We start from the raw sequence: 20285 nt of genomic DNA, 5'->3' as shown, positions 1-20285 counted from the left end.
CCAAGAATAAAAATTCAACTTAATAAACTTAATACTAATTTGGATAAAAATTAAATCTATTAGGTGATATACATGGCACTTAAAAATGTTAAATGCCCAGGGTCAAACATATAGGAATTCATTGTAATTTCCCCTAACTACAATCACAGAAGTGAAGTGAGGATGTGGGGAAATCTAAGTCTGACAGTGGTCACTAGGTGACTTTTGAAGGGTAGCAGAATATGCCTCCCCCCAAAAAACACCAGTTTGGCATGCTGATTATTTTGAGCTGAAGATAATTTATAAATAAGCAGATACAAGAAAAGCCCTCTGCACTCTCCCTAAAAGCAGAAAATAAATTTGTAAAGGTGTCTCCCCTCCCCTCTCTACCAGGAAGGACTGAAGTTAGTCCTCTGAGACGCTGGACCCTTATTAGCCCAGAGATAGTACCAGGGAAACCATATAACCCTTATCTACCATTAGTGTCTCCGTACATTTACCTTCCCACAATTTGCCACCTCTGGAAGCTCAAAGTCCCTTTCTTTTGCCTGTCACTTTTCTTTGCAATTATTGTTCTTTGCTAAGATGCTCAAGGTCTAAGCTCAAGTTCGAACCACCCTTTTGAGTTACTCATCACTGAGTACTTCCATGTCCATGCACAATGTACACATTAATGAACTTCTGTTTGCTTTTCACTTGTTAATCTGTCTTTTGTTAGTCTAAGTCATAGGACTCCAGCCAATGAACCTAAGATGGGTAGAATTTTTTCCTCCCCTACGCATTCCTCTCTTGATATTTCTTCAACACCTGGAACAACTCACTGTTATTTGTGTCTGTTTTGTCTGCTGCTCTCCCCATGCCAAGTCTTGTTTTTTGGATCATATTCTCTCATATACTGAAGGCAGGTCATTCACAATTTATGTATGCCCAACCTATTCACATCCCTATGTGCACAGAAGCAACTGAAAAAAACACTTTAAACCTGTATCAGAGGTACCGCAGCCCCAAGAAGGACCTTCCTTTCTACTTCCAGTTGAATGTTCTTTCCCATCCCTATCAAGGACAGCTTCATACGTCATCTCTAATTCTCACCTCACCCCAGGTTTGGTCTATATAGGTAGAAAATGTGTAGCATAACTAGTAAAAGAAGGAGAAGACCGAAGAAGAGGAGGAACAGGTAGACTAGGTGGAAGGTGACTCATTAAACACCAGAAACTGTTTTCCATCTACTTGCCCAGCCATTCCTTCAACATTGGGAGGCTCTTCTCACCCTATATACATAATTTCATTCAGTTTCTTGGCCTTGGTTCCCATCTACACGATGAATCTTACATCTTTGACCTTTCATGTGAACTACAGAGCTGTACATCTAACCCCCTATTGGGCATCCCCTCTCGGAAGTCTAGCATATACCTCAAATTCAGTATGTCTAAAACGGAATTCTTCTTCTTTTCTAAACTCGCTCCTTCTCCAGGGTTCTCCCTCTGTAAATGGTATCACCAGCTCCCCAGTTATTTAAGGAAGAAGTCAGAAGTCATTCTTGACTCCTTTCTCTTCCTCGTCCAATCAACCAACAAGTCCAGCCATTTACACCTCACAAATCTCACTTGAGTACCTGTATTTCTCCTGTCATCATCCTGATCTGTGCTGCCTCATTGTCTATCCTTTGGACTTTTGCCACTGCACTGGATGCCCTGCTTCCTCTCTTGTCCCATCCAATCTGTTCTCTACAGGGCAGTCAGAATAATCTTTGAAACATGCAAATCTGATCATGATCCTCCTTCCTTTTAAGTCCTTTATGAATGCCTCTTAACCCTTAGGATCAAGTCCAAAATCCTTAGCAGGGTTATAAAACATTCTGGGAACAGATCTCACACATCTCGACATCATCTTGGGCCATTCCCAGCCAGGATGGATTTCTTTTCATTCTCCGGTCCCTGTGCTTTTGCACATATTATCTTTCCATCTCATATACTTTTTCTACAACTCTTTACCTGGCAAACTCACTCACCTTCTAAATCTCTGCTTACATAGCACTTGCTCCAAAAAGCTTTCTCCTAGAACAAGTGTTGACAAACTATGGTTGACAAATTTGCCTATGGCTGTTTTGGTACACCCCTCAAGCTAAGAACGGGTTTTTAATTTTTTAAAGAATTTTGAAAGAAGAAAAAGAAAAGGAGGAAGAGAGAGTTGAGGAGGAGGAGGACAAACAGAAACCATCTATGATCATTAAAGGCTAAAATAGTAACAACCTAGAATATCTCCTATCTGGCCCTTTACAGAAAAGTTTACTAGCCCCTGCCTTAGAGCATCAACCTAAGGTCCCCTACTATGTGCTCCCCTGGTGCCTAGACTTCCTCAGTCATCACTTATGCTTTATTACAATTAGTTATTTAATGTCTCTTTTTTGCACTAGACTCTAAGCTCAGCAAAGTTGGGTACCATGTTCATCTTTACCACACTATATCTCCAGTATGTAGTACATGGTAGAAACTTAGTAAACATTGTTGAATGAACTGCAACGAAAATGAAAATAAGTGAGAGCTTCATATTGCTGCATCCACAGACAGGCCATGGAAGTACTTGTAAAAGAGTATGACGAGGACAACCATCCCCCCAGAGTTCTCAGGACAATGATGATTTATGCTCGTTGTCCCAGAAAAAATATTAATAGCTCCCCCTCTACACTCAAAAGTGTCCCGCTTTGGAGGAGTTAGGAGACTTGGAAAAAGTTCATAGGTCCAACTGCCTGGGAAGAGAGAAATTTCCTAAGATCACTGGAGCAAAAACCACAGTGGCTTTTGTAATCAAAAGGTGGAACTCTTTCCATGGAAGAGTTCAAATCATCGTAACACGTAGTATTCAGAAACCAGGCAAATAGTAGAAAAATACTGTGTTTATGGAACATCATGATTAAAATAGACTTTTGCTTTACTGACCTGGAAGTTTGCCTATTATTTTTAACATAGTCATTGTGTGAAAACACATCCCTCATTGTAAATAACCAGCTTTCAAAACTCAATCCACCTTGAGTTTGGAATGGCCAGTATAATTACTGTGAATAAATACTTTTATGACAAGCTCTTTTTTTGACATACACAGGTGAGTCAATCTTTTTGTCTTTCAGTATAAGTGGGAAATCAGACATTCTAGCTAATTAATATTCAGGAATAATAAAATAAGTTATTTGGGGATGCAAAATTTAAGAATTGAAATAAACTTCAGAAATCATCTGATTTAACACGCTGACTTTACAGATATGAATTTGGAGAACACAGGAAGCAAATGTTCCTGCTCTGTGCAAGGCTCCCTTGGAATCAGGCCTGTTTAAAATTTTCCCATAAATTTAGATTAAATTAAACATCATTAATAATCAAATTTATCCTGTATCTATTTCTTTAATGATTGTGACATCACTTTGGAATCTTCATGCCTGAGATTCATCTTCAAGAACAGAAGTCTATATTGTACTTTATGTGTACATGAATCTCACCTGTCTAAAGAAAGGCACGAGTCCTACATCTGTCTTAGATTCCCTTTTCACTTCTTCTCTACAGAGTGTTTTGCCACCATTGGTCTGAGCTGTAGGCCAAACTCATCAAACTTATGTCGATTATTCATACTATTGATTATAATGATAGTATTTACTGAATTTGTACAAGGCACTAGGCACTAAGCTTATGTGATTCACTTCCTTGTCACGACAACCAGATGAGGTAAGTGTTATTATATTAAAAGGGAGAAAGGTGGGCCTAGGAGCAAATAACTTGCCCAGGACACAGAGCTGGTAAGTCATCCAGATGGGGCCTCAACTCATATCTCTATGAACTACCAGCCTATAATAACAAATTCCTCAGGATGCTGTGTTGGATACCTGTGTGTACCATGTCAAGTCCTCTCCATCCCATCTCTTATTCCAGCCACTGACGTGGCTCCCATTTCCATGCAAAAGAAAGCTGACAGTGCCTTGCCTTCCACCCTTGGGCCTCTCTCATGCTGCCACATGAGATGAACCACTTAGCATTCATACCTGTGCAACCAGGAAGTGTTGGGTTTGGAGCTTTGACCAATTGGAGACATGAACCAGTGTCTTCTCTTTTTGCCCATGGGCAGAATTGAGATACACTTCAAAAGGGTCCTCACAGGATCAAGCATCTCCTGTAGACATCTTGAGTTGCTTTCCCTCCTTTGTTTCACTACTTCTGTCCCCCACTCCTGCTCCCTGAGATCATCTCCCAAATAAATAAACTATATGCAAATTTTGTCTCAGGCTCTGCTTTTAACAGCATCCAGGATAAGAGGAGGCCTTTTTCCCCACCATCAGACCATCTTGTTTCTCTCCTCCTGAGCTTTATATCACTAATATGCAACAGCTAACATACTTTATCTGAAGAGGAAATCCTCTGTCTCTGATGGACCTGACTTCTTCATTTCCTGTGAATAGCAGAGCTATCTGCATCTGTAGGGTCTCAGGACCACATTGAGAATATTTGTCTACCTCTGCTGGAAACCCTTCTGATTAGTCAGGCTCCTTGAGCTGGAAACATAAGGATTTATAATGAAAAAGAATCACACAGTAAAAACAGAAAGAATGAAAAGAAAACAAACCAATAAAGAACCTATCCTATCATAATATTTGAGGTTCTGGTATTTGCTGGCTTTGGAGGGAGTTCAAAATAAATGAAAGAAATGTGTATTTTATTAAATGCTAATATTTAGAAGATGTAGGGGGGGAAGGAAAGATAAATGCTTCCAATCATATTTGCAAATATGGGTCGTCTCCTAGCCCCTTCAAAATGGTTAGATGTTTTCCTTGCATCTGAGCCACCTCCGCAGTTTTGGAAGTAACACCTGGGACCAACGAGAAAATCATGCAAGGGGTGGTGAAGCTGCACGTGTATCCAACCCACAGAGCTGGGCACCACACCGTGCTCTCAGCCTGGACTGTAATACGATAACGAGCTCTTTCTAGCCAAGTTGCAGCTGCCCATCCGACTTCCTCCCCAGGAAGAACCTATTGCTTCTGACCCCACATAGGTCTGCCTGTAATAAACTCTATCCTTCCCTTGCAACATCTGCTATTGTTAAAATGATCTCTGTTTGTCTTGAAGTATAAATAGGCCCCAAATTTCAAGAGTTCAGAATACACTGAACCGTAACAGCATAGCTTTTTCTTTTTCTTCTTGGTAAGAGCCTTATCCCTCTCTTGGGTTTTGGAATTCATTTTAAGAACAACAATGAAATAAAGTGGAGAGGAAGAAGATTTGAGAGGATCAGGAGGACTCTAGGGGGTCAGAAATGAAGAGCTGGCCCTGGCTTTTGTTTTTCCTATATTTGCCGGAATACATGTTGATGGTCCCTGTGAGCCATTTTCTGTATTCTTGTTTCTCCATACTAAAGTTAAGACTTTGGGGCAAGAGAAGGAACTAATTTTATTACTAATTAGTACCCAAAGTGTTTTGCAATGTTCAAATGGACCAACTTTTAATTTTGCTTGAACGAGACAATTTCTTGTTCCTCATAATTAATGTACTTGTTTTCAAGAAGAGAAGATAGGTGAGCCTTAGTCCTGGTCTCAGATGTAGGGTCTTGGTGAAAAGCAAGACACTGAGGCCTGGCAGCACTAGATTCCCAGCCTAGACCTGCCAGTAGGTAAACTGTCCTCACTCCTCTGAACCTCATAAAATGGACAAAATGAGTGATTATTTCATAGTACAGTTAAAGTAGTAAATGAAATAATGCACATGAAATGCCTGCTAAGTGTGTTTAATAACTACTAGATGATCACGATTTTTCAGTAGATGAGATTTTATCTTCCAGTGAGACTCAGAAAATCTTCCAGTCCAGTTATCAGAGCTTCCTCAGATAGAGAGGAATCAATTCCATATGCATCTCCAGCTGAGGGGTTAAAACAGATAAAATGCTTAGAAGAGTGCCTAGCAGGTTGTAAATACTTGATAAATGTTAGCTATTCATCACCATCATTATCAATGTATCATTAATAATGTACAATTATCCTTATTATTATAATCTGTTTACTGAGTGACCTGGACTCAGCAGGTGCGAGAGAGGAAATTTAGTCTTCCTAACCCATTCCCATTTAAACTCATGCTGTCAAATTATTTTGCTCAGATCCTGGATGAAACCCCAGGCAGATGACACAGCTTTTCTGATTACTTTCACATATGAAACATTCCAGTTCAATCCAATGCAATCTCAAATCCTTTTGAAACCTTCTTCCTTCCTTCAGCTTCAAAATCTGGGAAATCTGTGATGGGGAAAATATTGTTGGCTTTGCATTATTTCTCCACCTTGATTCCTCTTCCTCCACTCACTACAAAGCCTCTGGTTTTCCAGAGGCTTTGTAGGCTCAGAGGGTTTGATACCCTCTGAGTATCGCAGATGTCTAAAACTGACTCTTTTTTGAGTCCTCCTGTGGGTTCCACAGAGATTTGCACTAAGGATCTGCGGTTGCCTGACTGGCATGGGAGATACCTATTCCTGGTGGCTACTTATGACTTACCTGAAAGCCCCTGATGCCCAGTGTTCACCCCCACTTGAGGTCACCTCACACCTCTTGGGTGGGTCTCTGTTAAAATGGTACATGATACGCTCCCCTAACGAGTCCACACCTGGAATACTGTGGGCCTGGCCTCTTTGCTCAGCAAGCTAGGAAATGGAAACTTCTTCAGCACAAGGCACTTCGGCCAGTCTCTCACCAGTAGACTCTTCTTCAGTGTGTCAGACAACAGTCTCTGTAAACTACTAGTGGAGCTTTAAAACCCAACTCCTTTGGAGAGGAATATGAGGGCAAGCACTAAGCTCTGCCCTCCTGTGAGCAGAGATGAAGAGTTCATTGCACATTGAAAATTATCTACAATATGATCCTAGAACAGTCCCCTTCCACCTCCCAGTGAATTCTCCTCTTCCCTTATACCCGGAGGTACGTGAAGGGCTAGAGAGTCAGAGTTTACACTAGGTTCTAGCCACTTTGTTTACAAGATCAACATAGATTATCTTAGTCTGCACTGTCCAACACAGTAGCCACTCACCACATGTGGCTATGTAAGTTTAAATTTTAATTAATCACAGTAAAACAAAATAAAATTCAGTTCCTCAATCTTCCCAGTCACTTTCATACACTCAATACCCACACGTGGCTAGTGGCTACCACATTGAATAGCACAGATATAGAAAATTTTCATCATTGCAGAAAGTTCCACAGACAGAGCTGGAACTCTGGAACCTCACTTTAGAAGGTGAAGGTTTTGTCAACTATTGTTTTGTTCTCAGGGCTTGGAGCTTCTCTTAAAGTCAGAGTACAAGAGAAGATTCATATTTACCGGGTTTTTAGATAATCATTAAGTAGATAGATTTTGACATCTGGGTTCTGGACTAAGAATGTGTTAAAGCAAATGAATACAAGACCATTTTTCATGATGCTAAAATCTTAGATAAAACAGAAAAAAATTAATTGGGGTTCTTATGTTCAAGCCTCAAGTCTAAAAAAATGTCTACTAAAAATAAAATAAAATTAACAAAAGGAACAAAAGTAACCCATATCACTATTTTTTCACACCTGGATCACTGCAATAGAACGGCTAACTCATCTTTCTCTTATCCATTCCTGCAAACCTCCAGTTACTCTTCCAAAGTTTTAAAAATGCAAAGTAAATTGCATCAGTTTCCATTGCAAGTAGAATAAAATCTCATGTTCTTAAAATGTCCCCTAAGCTCCTCAGGATCCAGCTCTTGTTCACCTGTGCAACCTCATCACAGGCTACTCATCTGCATGCAAGCCCACTGTTATTCAGTCCCTGTGGCCTTCCTTCCTCCGAGGCTCTGCTCCTCCAGCTTTGGGATTTACACACAAACTGCTTTCTCTGCCTTGAAGGCTTTCCCCTCCACATATTACCTGGCCAACTCTTATTCAGTTTTGGTCTCAGTTCTAATATTACTTCCCAGAGCAGCCTTCACTGACTCACCACCACCACAACGACCACTGTGATGCACTTATGGCACGCTTGTTCTCTTCTTTATAGCATTTATATGTAATCATATATTTATTTGTCTATTTTATGTATATATTTCTTATTGCTTACCTTTCCTAATAAGATATGAGGATAGGAATGTCATTTTGTACACCAGCTTTTATCCTGATACCTGGAATGCAGTAGCTGCCCACTAAATATCAGCTGGGTAAATAAATGGATGAATAAATGAATGTGCACATCTTAACACTGACTTTCTTTTCTTTTTTTTAAATTTATTTATTTTTTATACAGCAGGTTCTTATTAGTTATCTATTTTATACATATTAGTGTATATATGTCAATCCCAATCTCCCAATTCATCCCACCACCCTCCTCCCCCGCTTTCCCCCCTTGGTGTCCATATGTTTGTTCTCTACATCTGTGTCTCTATTTCTGCTTTGCAAACCGGTTCATCTGTACCATTTTTCTAGATTCCACATATGTGTGTTAATATACAATATTTGTTTTTCTCTTTCTGACTTACTTCACTCTGTATGACAGTCTCTAAGTCCATCCATGTCTCTACAAATGACCCAACTTCGTTCCTTTTTATGGCTGAGTAATATTCCATCGTATATATGTACCACACCTTCTTTATCCATTCGTCTGTCGATGGGTATTTAGGTTGTTTCCATGACCTGGCTATTGTAAATAGTGCTGCAATGAACATTGGGGTGCATGTGTCCTTTTGAATTATGGTTTTCTCAGGGTATATGCCCAGTAGTGGGATTGCTGGGTCATATGGTAATTCTATTTTTAGTTTTTTAAGGAACCTCCATACTGTTCTCCATAGTGGCTGTATCAATTTACATTCACACCAATGTGCAAGAGGGTTCCCTTTTCTCCACACCCAACACTGACTTCCTGAAGGAATAGCTCTAGCAGCAAAGGTAGCATTTTCAGCCTAGAAGGAAGGACACAGCATGGGTAGGGAAAGTGTTTGGGGGTCAGCAAGGCCTTGGGTGGACCAGTCCCTTAAATCACCTTGTACCTGCACCAGTTTCCTCCATCGACGCACAAGACTGGCCCAGCTTCCCCTCTCACTAGAGGACAAACCATTCCATCTTTGTCACATTGTTTTCCTTAAAGCACCTCAGAACCCAGCAAGGAGCATAGAGTGAGAGCTTTCCCGCCTCTGGTGAGTAGTCCTACCTCTGTGCCCCCTTGTCTCTGTGACAAACAGTAAAATGTTACACTTCATTTATCTGCTTGCACACTTCCCAGTGAAGGCTCTCCTCAATGCCATGCATTTCCCAAAGTTCGAGCTTCAGTTTCTTTTCTTTCTTCCTTCTTCAGCAATCATTTGCTGTATTGTTTCACCTACCACCTAATTCCAGACAATTTTCAGTTTTCTCTCTAGCTGTGCTTTATCTTTCAGTTTCTAATACCAGAGATTCCCGCTGCCAGATGGATATTTGAATAGTTCCTCTCCCTTATAGTGGGCATCCCAAACTCACTAAAGACAAAGCTTAGGCCAAAAACCTCTTCCTTCTTATTTCCCCATATCTACTGTTGGAACCTTTGTTCCCCAGGATATGCTGACTATGGACAATAGAGTCACTCTTGATTTCCTCTCATCAGTTCCCAACAGTCAGGAGTGGGCAAGCCCTTTCTTTTCCCTCTCTTTTGTATGTCTTTGATCTGTACCATCCTCTCACTTCTGATGGCCATCAATCTCCTCCAGATCCTCAATGCATTTCCTCTAAAGCTACACAACTAAAACAGTGTCCTATCAAGTCTTTCCATTTGGTCCATGCTCCAACCCAATCTTCGCCCTGCTTCCTGCAGCCTGAGTACAGTACAGCTTCCCATAGGCTCCTCCTCTATCCTGGACTCTTCAAAGTCCCCTCAACAGCTCATGAAGTAAATAAAGAAAAGTACTTCAGTCTGGCTTTCAAGGCTCTCCAAAACTACAGCTCTGTTCTCCCTTTCTTCTCAACATGTTTCCCATTCTACAGCCAAATGAAAATACCCCACACCTTGTGATGTCAGTGTCCTTTATTCATGCCTCGATAAGGGAAGTTTTTTCTCCTTCTGTCAAAATCCCACCCATCCAGTTCGCTCAGAGTACTATTTATGTATTTGCAGGTGCTTATCTTACATTGTTTCGAACTAGGGTCGAGTACTCGAATTATCATACTAAATTATCTCCTTGAGGGTCAAAGATGAATCTCACTTATGCATAATTCCCCAGACAGCCTATATCCAAGAAAGGTCATGGTCATTAAGAAAAAAAAGCATGGGTACTGAGTTCAGACAGATTTGGGCATAAATCTGCACTTTATCACTTGACGTACATCTTAAACAAAGCCCCTAAACTCTGTGAGCCTCAGTTTCATCATATTTAGAATGATAAAAATGAGGCTTACTTCCCAAGTTACTGTAAAGGTATGATATATAAAGCACCTAACACAATGTCTGGCATGTAAGAGGCACCCAGTAAATGGAAACTACTGTAATAGAAGTAACTATCATTAAATTGTAATAGAGAATCGATACGTATTGGTTAAATTAAGCTAAAACTAGCATAATAAATCTATTCTGCCTTCTAGAAGGTTATAATCAAATCGGGGAAAGAAGGCACCACCACATTCTAATATAATTAATCATGCTGAGCAAAATGTAACATGAATGATGACATTCCAGTAAGAGCCAAGGCAGTCTGAGGAGGAAGACTTCACTTCCTCCTGGAGTGGAGAGGTCATCCCCTTGAAGGACGCGTAGATCCTCAGTAAACTCTTGAAAGATGGAATAGCCACAGGAATAGGCCTACTCTGAACAGTAAAGGTTACCCTCTATTATTTTTTCTTTAAAAAAAAAATTGAAGCTTGTTTTAAATGAGACCTTAGTCACTTCATTAGTGTTTACTTCACTAATTACTGATTTCCTTTTTAATTAACTTTTTCTTAAAAGGGATTTTAATACAGGGGGAAAAAATACTGGCTTGAAAAGGAACTAAAAGTTTGGTCTGATAGGCTATATGATTATAAAGGAGTCACTTTGTTCCTGGGACCTTTGTGATATCAGCTGCAAACAGTAAAATGCCAGATACGTTTTTGAGGAAAGAATGAGGTGATGAAACCCATTTTACAACAGATTCAAGAATGAGTTCACAACATGGATGGACCTAGAGATTATCATACTAAGTGAAGAAAGTCAGACAGAGAAAGACAGATATCACATGATATCACTTATATGTGGAAGCAAAAAAAAAAATGATACAGATGAACTTATTTACAAAACAGAAACAGACTCACAGACACAGAAAACAAACTTATGGTTACCAAAGGGGAAAGCAGGAGGAGGGATAAATTACGAGTTTGGAGTTAACAGATACACACTACTATGTATAAAATAGATTAAAAAACAAGGACCTACTGTATAGCACAGGAAACTATATTCAACAACATACTGTAGTAACCTATAATGGAAAAAATCTAAAATATATGAAATTTCATAATATATATGAAATATATATAATATATATGTATATATATATATAACTGAATCCCTTTGCTGTACACCTGAAACTAACACAACATTGTAAATCAATTATACTTCAATTTTTTTAGAAAAAGAGTGAGTTCATATGGAAGATCTAAATGGCCTTGGGAATTCCCTGGTGGTCCAGTGGTTAAGACTCCGTGCTCTCACTGCCGAGGGCAGGGGTTCAATCCCTGGTCAGGGAACTAAGATACCACAAGCCACTCACGTGCATACGGCATGGCCAATAAATAAATAAATAAATAAGTTAAAAATAAAAACAATAAATAAGAATTTAAAAAAATAAACAGCCTTTCTCCTTGTCCCGTAGGGAGATAATCTTTGTTAGCGCCCAGCCTCCTGCAATATTCATTCCCCAGTACACATGACCCTGTGTGGAAGGGGAATATAGGAAATTTACAAGCCTTTCTAATTACTAGGTACTATCACACAAACCAGTGCCAGAGCTGATACCTATAAAATGATTGACTATTCAAGAACAATTCATGTGTGAGTGGAACCATTTTGAGAGAGGTGGGAAAGTCAACTGTTGAGAATTTCAAATGGTGATGATAAACCTACCTCCAAAACCAGAAGTGAAAATTTAAAATGATATAAAAAATTGATGGTGAGGTGTTATTTTGAATTTGTTTTGAGTGTGTGTGTGTGAGATCAAGAGTGATTTAGGTGATTCAGAATATTTTCTTTCCCCTTTCTTTTTCATTCCTTTCAAGAAGAGAAAGGGAAAGAAAATACCCTAATTGTCAAATCTGGACTTTCTAGATTAAAATATATATATTCTGCATTATCCAGGTGGGCTCTGCTGGGGAGGGGGAAATTTCCCCCTCTACTTCTCTTGAGTTCTTTTGGTGAGACTAATAATAAAATTGACACAAGACAGATTAACAGCAGAAAGAGGAACAAATTTTAATTCATGTGCACAGAGGTCTCATAGAAATGGGACCTAAGAAGTGGCCAAAGCCAACAACTTTTATATTTTTTTAGACATAGAAACAATAAATTTGAGAGGAATTGGCAGGACAAAAGAATTTAGGTTTGGGTGCCCAATTAGTAAGAAATGTAAGCAAAGTTTGGGCTTGGGTAATAAATTAGGAAAGAAGTAACAAGGTTTATTTATACAAGCTTCTTGGCCCTGAATTCCATGTCCCTAGCGATAAGCGTGTCCCTTCTACCTCCAGATGCATGAAGGGCACCTTTCACATGGGAGATTTATTTCCTCCTTTCAGGGAGACAGAGAAGAGGGTCAGAGTGTCCCTCTTGTATCGACCATTTCTTAAGTAACTTTAATTCAAAATAATCATATGCTGTTAAGGCATATTTTGGAGTCATCTACCCTGGGCCCCAACAGTTCTAAATATAATCACAAGTGTCCTCAGAAGAGTGATGCTGAAAACGTTTGAAGGAAGAAGAGAAGACAATGTGACTACAGAGGCAGAAAGAGTCATGCAGGGATCCTGCAAACAGCAATGTTACTGAACTTGGGCCCCCTTGCCCGATGCACAGCTGAGTCAATCTACTGACACAGGTTGTGGAGAAGGAAAGTACAGCATTTATTGCAGGGCATCAAGCAAAGAGAATAGGCAGCTCATGATCAAAAGACCCAAATTCCTTGATGGCTTCCAGGAAAGGGTTTTTAAAGGCAACATTTGGGGTGAGGGCTGCAGGGGGCATGACTTTCTTCTGATTGGCTGGTGGTGAGGTGACAGGGTGGTGTTTCAGAAATCTTCATCATCATCCACTGATTCCAACCAGTCTGGTGTCTCTGTGCTTGTGCTCAGCATGTATTCACCCTCCTCCACCCGGGTGGGTGGGTGGGGTCTTAGTTTCAGCAGAACAACTCAAAGATGTGTATCAGATTGTTATGTATATCTCTTGAGGAGGAGTTAGGACTCTGTTTTATCACTGAAATATTGTTTCTTGACTGCTTTTCCTTTGTTTCTGTATTCTCTCACTTCCCTAATTAGTAACTGCTGGAGTCTGCTCTTTGAAACTCCAGAAAGGTCTAGGAGACTAAAGCCTTTTTCTTACAAACAAGAAATTGGGGACCCAGAGGGGCCCTGCTAGGTTTCAACAAGATGCAAAATGAAGCAAAACATTCCAGTCATGCAATGAAAAAAAATTAAGACAGGTGCCAGCTATGAGGTTGTAGGGAGAAAAGGGTCAGCGAGAAGAAATGCTCCAGAAGCAGCTTTCATGCCCTGTGTTTCAGTGCTTCCTGGTTGGGGCCTTTGTTATGGGGGAGTTAGAGTAGGTCCTGGGAGAAGGGAAAGCAGTTTGAAACTAGTCAGGTTCCTGGAACACAGGAACTTTCTGTGACCTGTGTGCGTTCCTGCTGTGGGAAGGACCCCTCCCTAGGCCAGAGAAGGTACATCACCCATTCACACGGTTGGTTTACCTGGAGGCAGTTACTAGGCAACCAGTGTGGGAAGACTAGCACGTACCCATCAGGAATAGGCATTTGGATCTTTTTTAAACAAGACTAAACAATTGCTCCTTCTTTTTCAAAACTCTTTTGTTTCTGTAGCTGTTTTCACGTTCAAGGCAAACAGAGAGACGGTGGAGGCTTGGCAACTGAAACCTTGCCTCTGTTTTGGAGGAGATGTAACTCCGAGTGTCCTTTGGAAAAATGTCCCACCATGGATTCCATGACCCACATATTCCATTTGGAGAAATGGAGGGAAAGAGGAAGAAAAGGGGAAATACAAAGTAAACGAAGAAAAATGAAACAGGAGCACGAGGGCAGGAAAGTCTGAGAAAGAAAGAGAGAGACCATCCTGCGCTGGTGCACGACTCTCTTTCATATGGAATTAATGGTGGTTTAATGGGGTATGAAGGGCTGTTTTACTGGAAACAATGAGGAACAATTGTCTAGCTCACGTTTCATTTCACAGGTCATTATTGCATTAAGAAGTAAATCGACCAAGTCCGGTAAATAACAGTCTGCGTATTGCCGAGAGCTTCAAACCAACAATTTTAGCCATTGCCAACTAATATCTCTGTCATTTTAACCCTTGCAGGGGAGTGCTAGGGGGCTAAACAATTACAGACTTCACCCAGCTCTAGCAGGTGAGCATAATTCATTGCCCCTCCAGTCCCTCCTTTTGCAAAACCCAGGAGGCCATATTTTAGCATTGTTTTGTTGATGAACCAGCCAGAGCCCACTGCAGCTCTGGTGGCCTTGAAAAACAGCCCCCATTTTAGTGAGTGCTGCAGGCATCTTTAAACAGACTGCTTCCTCTGCAAAATTAATTGCTGCAAAATGCGGTGCTCCCTCATCTAAGCTTTTGCAAGTTCATACTCAGCTATTTGGGTGGGCCACTGATGTGTCTGAGAGCCAGGGAAAATGAGCCGCTTTCCCTTATTACAGAAGTTCACATTTGTGTCACCAAGCATCATCAGGCACTGGACCTTCAGGAGTTTCTAATGCCTAGATTCTGGTTCCCTTAATTCAGGGGAAATTCGGTGACTGAGGCTGTATTTTGAAGTGATAGCATTGTAAATAAATATATCAAAGACAGTTTATAATAAAGTCATAGTTAAAACACATGTAATAAAATACATATTTAAATGCATATCAGTACACAAGCATACCTCATTTTATTACACTCTGCAAATACTGAGATTTTTACAAATTGAAGGTTTCTGGCAACGCTGCGTTGAGCATGTCTGTCAGCACTATTTTCCCAACAGCATTGGCTCACCTCGTGTCTCTGTCATATTTGGGTAATTCTCGCAATATTTCAATCCTTCCACCAGCAAAAAGATGACAACTCACTGAAGGTTCAGATTATGTTCAGCATTTTCTAGCAATAAGTACTTTTTAATGAAGGGATGTGCATTGTTTTTTAGATAAATGTTATCGCACACTTAACAGACTAGAGCATAATGTACACATAACTTTTATATGTACTGGGAAACCAAAAAATTTATGACTTGCTTTTTTGCGATATTCACTTTATTAGGCGGTCTGGAACCAAAACCGCGATATCTATGAGGTATGCCTATAAAATATTTTTTGCTTCAAATTGTAACAAAGATGAGACAAAAATCAGGCTAAGAATCATAATGTTACATAATCATATCAAATAAATCCAGTTCTATTGATAATTTTTCCATCAAAACCTGATGTTCACCCTGGAGAGCATATATGGAGACCTCCATATTTCTACAGTACCTCTAAAATCAGATAAACCAGGTCTTCCTTCTTTCCTGAGAGAAATCTTTCATAGATAGCATCAGTATTCCAACTTACTATTTCTTGTTCTTCCCCCTTCCAAACTCAAACTAAGGCCTTACAAAGAACTATGGTAGGCTGAGTAATAACCTCCCAAAGATGTCCATGCCCTAGTCTTGACCATGTGAATATGGACTTTGTTGGTGTAATTAAGTTCATGGATCTTAAAGTGGGGAGTTTATCTGGGTGAGCTCAATCTAATCCTATAAATGCTTAAAAGCAAAGAACTTTCTCTGGCTAGAATCAGAGATATGCAGCAGAAGAGAAGGCAGGAGAAATTCAAAGCATGTGAAGGACACAAGCCACCCTTGCTGGCTTTGCAGGTGAAGCGGGTCACAGTCAGGGAGTGTGGGCAGCCCTAGAGGTTGAGCATGATTCCCCCAGTCTACAACCAGCAAGGGAATGGGAACCTCAGTCCTACAGTCACGTAGAACTGAATCAGGCCAAGAACCTGAGTGAGATTAGAAGTGGATTCATCCATAAAAACTCCAGAAAGAAATGCAGTCCTGCCAATATCTAACTTTCAACCTTGAGAGGCTCTAAGCAGAGAAACCAGCCAAGTATCCCAGACTTCTGACTTGCAGAACTGTGAGACAATACATGGGTGTTCTTTTAAGTCACTAAATTTATAATAATTTGCTATGGCAGCAGCAGAAAACTGGTAAAATAACCAGTTAAGATGGATGCTCAAATGTTCAAGTCATCACGCCAGTCGGAGGCAGGATAAATGGAGGCAACAAAACAGTGGTCACTAGTACTTGCTTAGTGCTTATCCCAAGCCAGGTGAGGGGCTGAATAGTTTATAGGCATTGTGAGTTTTATAGCTCTAGGATCTGCTCCTTTGCCTGTAAAGTGCTCAAAGAAGAGAGAATATGGTCTAGATATAGGGATAGGCTGGTTTCCACACGGGCCATGCTTAGGGAAAGTTGCATCTCACCAACATCACCCAAAAGGGAAGAGATTATTATCCACAGGCACAGAAAAAATCAGCTTCAAATCCCTTTCTCCATGGCAATTATTTTCAGGAACTTATATTCAATTTTTATTAATATTTTTCCTGTGAGGGAGTTAAGCAAATTGGAATTGGGTCCTACAGGGAGTCCGTAATTCCGTAGTAGAGAGATTGGCTTCTAGGGCTAGGAAAATTTCTTTTCTTCTGCGTCCCTTTTCCTGACATGCTTTACATAATAACCAACTCATATTTCAGGATTCCCATTTGTTATATAAATGAGTTTTACTATCATTATTCTTATTAAAATAATAAGTAATACATATACATGATTTTTAAAAATGGAAACTTCCCTCTAAGCTGCAGCACTGAAGATCAGGACAGCAGAGGGTAAAGGCAGGGAGTTTTTTCTTTTTCATTATATATGTTTTACTGTCTTGTTTATTCGTTCAACAAAAATTTTTAGGATAATTTCCTAAAAGTGGAGTTGTGGAGTCAGAGGTATAGGCCTTTAGACAGCTGCCAACACTACTGCTAAAATAATCATATTAATAGTAAATAATAGTGGCAGTGGTCATCACTGTCTTGGTAGTAGTGGTGGATACTTTTGTTGAGTTGCTCTCTTTTAATCCTTCCAATAAACGTATGAGTATATACTATTAATATCTCCACTTCCTAAATGAGGAAACTGAGGCTCAGAGAGAATAAGAAGCTTTCTTGGAGTTGCCCATCTAGTAAGTGGACACAATGCAGGCAGCTCAACTCAGTGTCAAAACTCTTAACCTACGCTCTGATTATGAGAGAAACCGTCTTTCTCTTTTTGTATGTTTTGTATGGCTTTTTGTATGCTTTTTTGGCATTTGTATTTATTTCTCTGTGAAATGCACTTTAGAATCCTCTGAATATTTTTTGAATTGGTTTGTTCTTTTTTTGTTCTTAAATATTAGTAAGAATTTTTTTGGTATATTAAGGAAATTAGCCCTTTTCTATATGAGTTGTATTTTTTCCTTAGTTTTTTAGTTTAGTTTTTAATATTCTTTGCAGAACTTTTTAATTTGGAAAGAGTCAAATTTATCAAATATTTACATATATGTCCTAGATTTTGATTCATGCTAAGAAAAATCTCCATAACGCTAAGAATATATAACCTCACCAATATTTCCTGGTAATTCTATATATTTTTTTCATTTTGCATCTGTATGAAATTTATTTTTATAACGAGAAAGATACGAATTCCTAATTTTTTTCCCTGAGTGATTAGTCAAGTGCCTCAATATCATTAACGAATAGTTTCTATTTTCCCATGATTTAAAATGTCATCTTTGTTATAAACTAAGTTCTTTAATGTATTTGATATCTATTTCTGACCTTTAAAAAATTTTTTGTTCCATCCACATATCTATTTCTAGGATATTTTAATGATTGCATTCAGAATGTCACAACATAGCATTAATTTTACACCTAGTGAGTGTGCAAATATATGGAGAAAAAACTTAAAACTAAATCAAAGAATCTTTCAGATCCATAATATTGAAATGAAAAGGTCTCAGTCGTGAACTTGTTTAGCACCTATTGGTAAAGCACAAGTGCTTTATTTATTGGTGGGACTGCCCAAGTGTTTCCTTCCATTAAAATGCGTGTGCACGCATACACGCACACACACACACACACAAAATAATCAAACACATAGAAACCATCCATCTGTCTTAGGCATAAAACAAGCTAAAGTTTGAGCTTCTGCCTTCTAAATCTTTCAATAATTCTTGTACCAAAAGAATGAAAGCAGCATTGAAGGATTCCTCCATTATTAAAATTTTACGAATAAGACCACAGTTTACTATTCAGTGAAGTCCTGGAAATAATCCAGGGGCAGAGGCTGGGGGAGGAAAGGCGAAAGAAAGACAAGAAAATGAAAAAGAGAAAGGAGAGAGCCAGTATATCATCATGGCAAAAAGTTAAGTAATTTCACTTAGTGACCGACATTCAAAAATAGCCCCTCTTGTGGAACATTGATGTTACTGCTTCTCACATAACAAACCACAGAAATGTGAATAGATTTCTTAATAAAGGATTATACCCTGAATAGTAAAATTCCCAGGCTCAGAAAACCTTGATGCTTTATTTGGAGGACTGGATATTTAAACAGTAGCTTCTGCTAATGGCAGATAATCCCAGCTAGGCAAGCTTCTCTCTTTTACTGACCGAGTTATATGCCTAGAACCAATTAGGTGGTCTCCAGAATGGCTTCTAATTCTGTGGTTAGTTTCTAATTCTAGAAACCCAAGATGCATATGATGACCTATAAAAAGGACTTATAAAAGTGAAATTTATCAGAGACAAATACAGTCTAGCACATATGTCTTAAAAAATCAGTTCTCTTTAATATTTATCCCTCCAGAACAAAGGAAGAAATACTCATCTGCGTGTAGCTATTTAGGCCTTGAAAAGTGACTAGTGCAACTGAAGAACTAAATTTTAAATTGTGTATAATTTTAATTAAATATAATTTAAAGTGTAAAACTGATAATTTAGTTACAAAAAATGTTTAGGTATATTTGGAACAAATTGTACGTGCATCTACTTTTCAATTGTAAAGTTTATGAAATCTAGATACAGATCAAATATTTCTTATGAAAATGTAGTTTCTGAATTGAGATATGCTGTAACTGTAAAATTCATGTGAAATTTTAAAGACAGTATGAAAAAAATACAAATATCTCAGTAATGTTGTACTGATTACATCTTCAAATAACACTTTGAATATATTGGATTAAATAAAATATATTATTAATTAAATTTCACCTGTTTCTTTTTCCTTTTTTTAATCTGGACACTAGAATATTTAAATTACACTTGTGGTTTGCATTATTATTTCTATTGGACAATGCTGTTCTGGATAGGCAATGCTCAGTTCTGGTTTCTACATTTTGGAAAAATCATCAACAATTGAAGAACATCAAAACAAGCCAGTTTAGAAAGTGAAAACCTGAAAAACTCTGTCATATGTTTACTAACAGAAAAAAGTTTAGAATTTCTATGCTAGAAAAAGGTAACCACTTTTGAATATGTAAAAAGATGCAATATGGAAAGAATTACTTATACTTTGTCACCAGAAAGCAGACTAGGTTAGTAGATAGAAATCATACAGGAAGATCCTAACAATTAAAATTATTCAAAATATATTAGGCAGTCTTGTAAGAGAATGAATTCCCACTTCCTGGGAAAGTTAACAATAGAGGCCATCTTCACATTGAATGGGAAGTGCAACTGATTGACCTTCAAGAAACCATCAAAATCAAAAATACTGTAATCTTATCATTTCCTTTCCAACTGGCCTGTATTTCTGCAGCTTAATGTATTAATATGAGACAATATTCCCCAAAATGCATTCTGAACTACACTAATTCCAAGGAGTACTCATGTGTAGTGTGAAAATGTATTCTGTAGTCAAAAAGTTTGAGAATACTGGATAACACAAAGTTGAACAGTTTTTTGTTTTTTTTTAATTGCAGGACTTATCAGAACCTTTAATATTTTAATGCATGTGATGAATCTCCAAAACGGGAACGGTCAGAGTTTTCAACAT

General features: G+C 38.8%; 1 protein-coding gene across 8 annotated transcripts in view; it reads right to left on the bottom strand.

Annotated features, from left to right (window-relative positions):
- PKHD1 (PKHD1 ciliary IPT domain containing fibrocystin/polyductin) overlaps positions 1–20285 on the bottom strand; it is a 446865-nt gene that overhangs the window by 81475 nt on the left and 345105 nt on the right. Inside the window, exon 62 of one of the 8 annotated variants that reach the window (XM_061196104.1) lies at positions 5752–5877. The exons of the other annotated variants lie outside the window; for them this stretch is intronic. Coding sequence (XP_061052087.1) covers positions 5789–5877 — 89 coding nt within the window. The 3' untranslated portion in view covers positions 5752–5788. Of the gene's footprint in view, positions 1–5751; positions 5878–20285 lie in introns of those variants that run through there. 8 annotated transcript variants of the gene reach the window in all.

This window comes from Eubalaena glacialis, chromosome 7, assembly GCF_028564815.1.
Source record: "Eubalaena glacialis isolate mEubGla1 chromosome 7, mEubGla1.1.hap2.+ XY, whole genome shotgun sequence".
In the NCBI taxonomy this organism is placed as follows: Eukaryota; Metazoa; Chordata; class Mammalia; order Artiodactyla; family Balaenidae; genus Eubalaena; species Eubalaena glacialis.
Note: the sequence above shows the minus strand (reverse complement) of the source record. Positions and strands in the feature narration are given on the sequence as shown.